Source organism: Morone saxatilis, unplaced genomic scaffold (assembly GCF_004916995.1).
Source record: "Morone saxatilis isolate NCDOM2014 unplaced genomic scaffold, NCSU_SB_2.0 Contig2, whole genome shotgun sequence".
In the NCBI taxonomy this organism is placed as follows: Eukaryota; Metazoa; Chordata; class Actinopteri; family Moronidae; genus Morone; species Morone saxatilis.
In genome coordinates, this window is record NW_023339762.1 from 2,762,423 (window position 1) to 2,765,212 (window position 2,790).

The following is a 2,790-nucleotide window of genomic DNA, read 5'->3' on the forward strand; positions in this document are numbered from 1 at the left end:
AGCTTCCAGGACATCATAATGGGGAATAATGGGAGAAGTACATATTCATGTAAAATAAGAAATTGCGCCTACTGCTATTAGGTACGTGTGCAAGTACTCAGTCGTATTGGTAACAGCATCGAAGTCAAAGTATATTGTAGAATTATAGTATAAAAAATGTCCATCCTGGCATGAGAATGTGTTGGATGAGTAGATTAAACACATAGACAAATGACTGGGGTTTGGCTCCACTGTGTGAGGGAAGATTTTATCTTTAAACTGGCTTTTGACTGAGAAATTTGGATATAGTTTTAGGCTCCAAAGTGACGAGAGATTATGATTTGCATATTATAGAGGATGAAAAATGTCACTACTGGAAATCACGGTGAAATACTGTATGTTCTAAATGTGAACGTTCAGTCAACGGCTTCAGATAGTCAGTGAAATATCTGTCACTTTTGAACCAATTTGGTAAGTCTTCTCACCGGTGAATGTCATGTTTGAATGTCTTTTCAACTAAAAAATGTTGCTGCGGTTGATAAACGGAGCTGTTATCACTGAAAGCAGATGGACTGTCAGTTAAAGAATAACCGATCCAACTGTGCAACTGTCAGATGAAGATTAGGAAATTAACACAGGTAAAGAAAAAAAAAAGTCATTTGAAGACATTTGAAAGATATCAAAGCAGCTGAAATTTCAGTGGAAATCATTTTAAGATTTGAATGCCGGCTGGTGCCTTGGCCACACATGGAGCTCATTTACCTGTAACATGCAAATACCTGTAATATAGCTGAACTAAAATTAAATAGGCCTATTATACTTTCTGTCAAAGCATGCCAAACGGCTGTACACTTAGTTGCATTCATAGTGAACCAAATCTGAACATTTATTTCATATTTCATGAGCCTGTCATGATGCTAACTAGGTCTGTGTGTAGACATATTTGACAGCTTCCACTGTCAACAAAATGTTAAACATAGCCACCACCTGGGTGGGCACTCTCACTGTGCTCCTGTGATACCTCTCTATTCACACTAATTCTATCAAGCAGGTTGAGCCGCAGCAGCAAGAATTTAATCCCCTATTCAGTCGTTTAACTGGCATGTACCTGGCAGGTACTAAAAATATCCATACCTTTTATTTTGGAAGTCTTTGCAGTCAATAATGTGTGTGCATTTTTTTGCGTGTGTGTAACATAGGTGTGGCAGTGTGGCGGCAGCGTGGAGGTCCTGCCCTGCTCCAGGATCGCACACATCGAGCGTGCCCACAAACCCTACACAGAGAACCTAACAGTCCATGTGCGTCGTAACGCTCTGAGGGCGGCTGAGGTCTGGATGGACCAGTACAAGAGTCACGTCTATATGGCCTGGAATGTTCCACTACAGGTAAACAGACAGTGCACATGTGTGTGTTAGGAGTTTCCAACTGTGCTTGTTCTCTGAGTGTGTGAGGGTGTGTGTGGGCGTAATTGTGCACATGCTTATTTGTGTTCAGAAACTGTGTCACGAATCTCCTAGCAACCATGACTAGTTCCATCATGGAGGTCCTCTGGAGAATCTTTTGTGCTTATCAGTGTGGGTACACACTACAATTATTCATTTTGTAAGCTAAAGTCCAGCATAACTGTCCGGACCAAAAAATTGGGAAGTCTTGTAAATTGTGCTTCACGTTTTTGTTTGTACAAACATTTATTGATTAAAACTGGTTAAAGCTGCACTTCCTAAAGCGGCCACTTGTCTACAGTTTTGGTCTCTATAACCAATGACAGCAGACGACTACACTGATCTTCACAATGCCTTTCAGAAACCTGGGGTTGATGTCACGGACATTACATCTATTTCTAATTATATAGTCTATGTTTCGTTCTCAGTGTTCCATATGCAGATCTCTGAGGCTTCCCTTCCTGTCCGCCACAGTGTCTTTTTTTTTTTTATAGTACCACTGGGGGTCAACAGACTCAGAAATGTTGACCTGGGGCCCTCAAAGCTCACCTGGTAGCGCTGGCGCGGCCCGCAATGTTGCCAGGGTTCTAAGCCTGTGGCCCTTTGGGCAGGCGACGTGTTCATTTCTTCTTCGACTTTTTTCTTTCGCCGACACCTATATATAATGGTGTATACATGATGTAATCGAAAATATAAAAGTGGCTATTTAGTATGGTGATGCGACCCTATCACAATATGAAGGTTTTCGGGACAAGATGCCAATGCCAACAAACCCTCAGTTTGGCTTTTAAGTAGAAATAACCAAGGTCCTTGTTATTTGACATACGATCTTTTTTGGTTTTCAATATTATTCTCTCCTCGTTAGGTTCTATGGTAGGCAGCGTGGGGGAAGTTCAACCCTAGGCTCTATTGTTTTGTGCTGAGGCTAGTATATAGGAAAAGGAATTGGTGTTATAATAGATACCAGCAATTCCCATCGGATTGTTGCAAATCAAATCCCAGAGATAACACTAATTTTTTGTGTCCCTTCGCGATTTTCTCCCCATACTGGCTTAATCTCTCGCGCCGTTGATAGTTTAAGCGTCGTTTTGCTGTCAAATAATGGGTATAATATCTAATCATTATAGTTATATACACCTCTCTCAGAATGTCACGGTGGGCCAAACGCTTGTTCATCTCTCTCTCAAGATAAACCCGAGGCTCACAACTACTGTTATCTAATGTAGGGCCTCAAATAATTTTTAATATTTCTTTTCTATTATTTATTTTGTTTTCTATGAAATGTCAGCAAATATTGGAAAATGCCCTCCGCAATTTTCCATAGTCCAAGGTCTCATTTTGTTTGAGAAACTGGAAGCAGCAAATGTTT

The 2,790-nt window shown here is 40.7% G+C and overlaps 1 protein-coding gene across 2 annotated transcripts in view; it reads left to right on the forward strand.

Annotated features, from left to right (window-relative positions):
* The window catches only part of galnt18a (UDP-N-acetyl-alpha-D-galactosamine:polypeptide N-acetylgalactosaminyltransferase 18a), a 159,353-nt gene that overhangs the window by 104,606 nt on the left and 51,957 nt on the right, over nt 1-2,790 (forward strand). For both annotated transcript variants that reach the window (XM_035664434.1, XM_035664436.1), the window contains exon 7: nt 1,179-1,364. In XM_035664434.1, the coding sequence (XP_035520327.1) occupies nt 1,179-1,364 (186 nt within the window). The remainder of the gene's footprint in view (nt 1-1,178; nt 1,365-2,790) is intronic.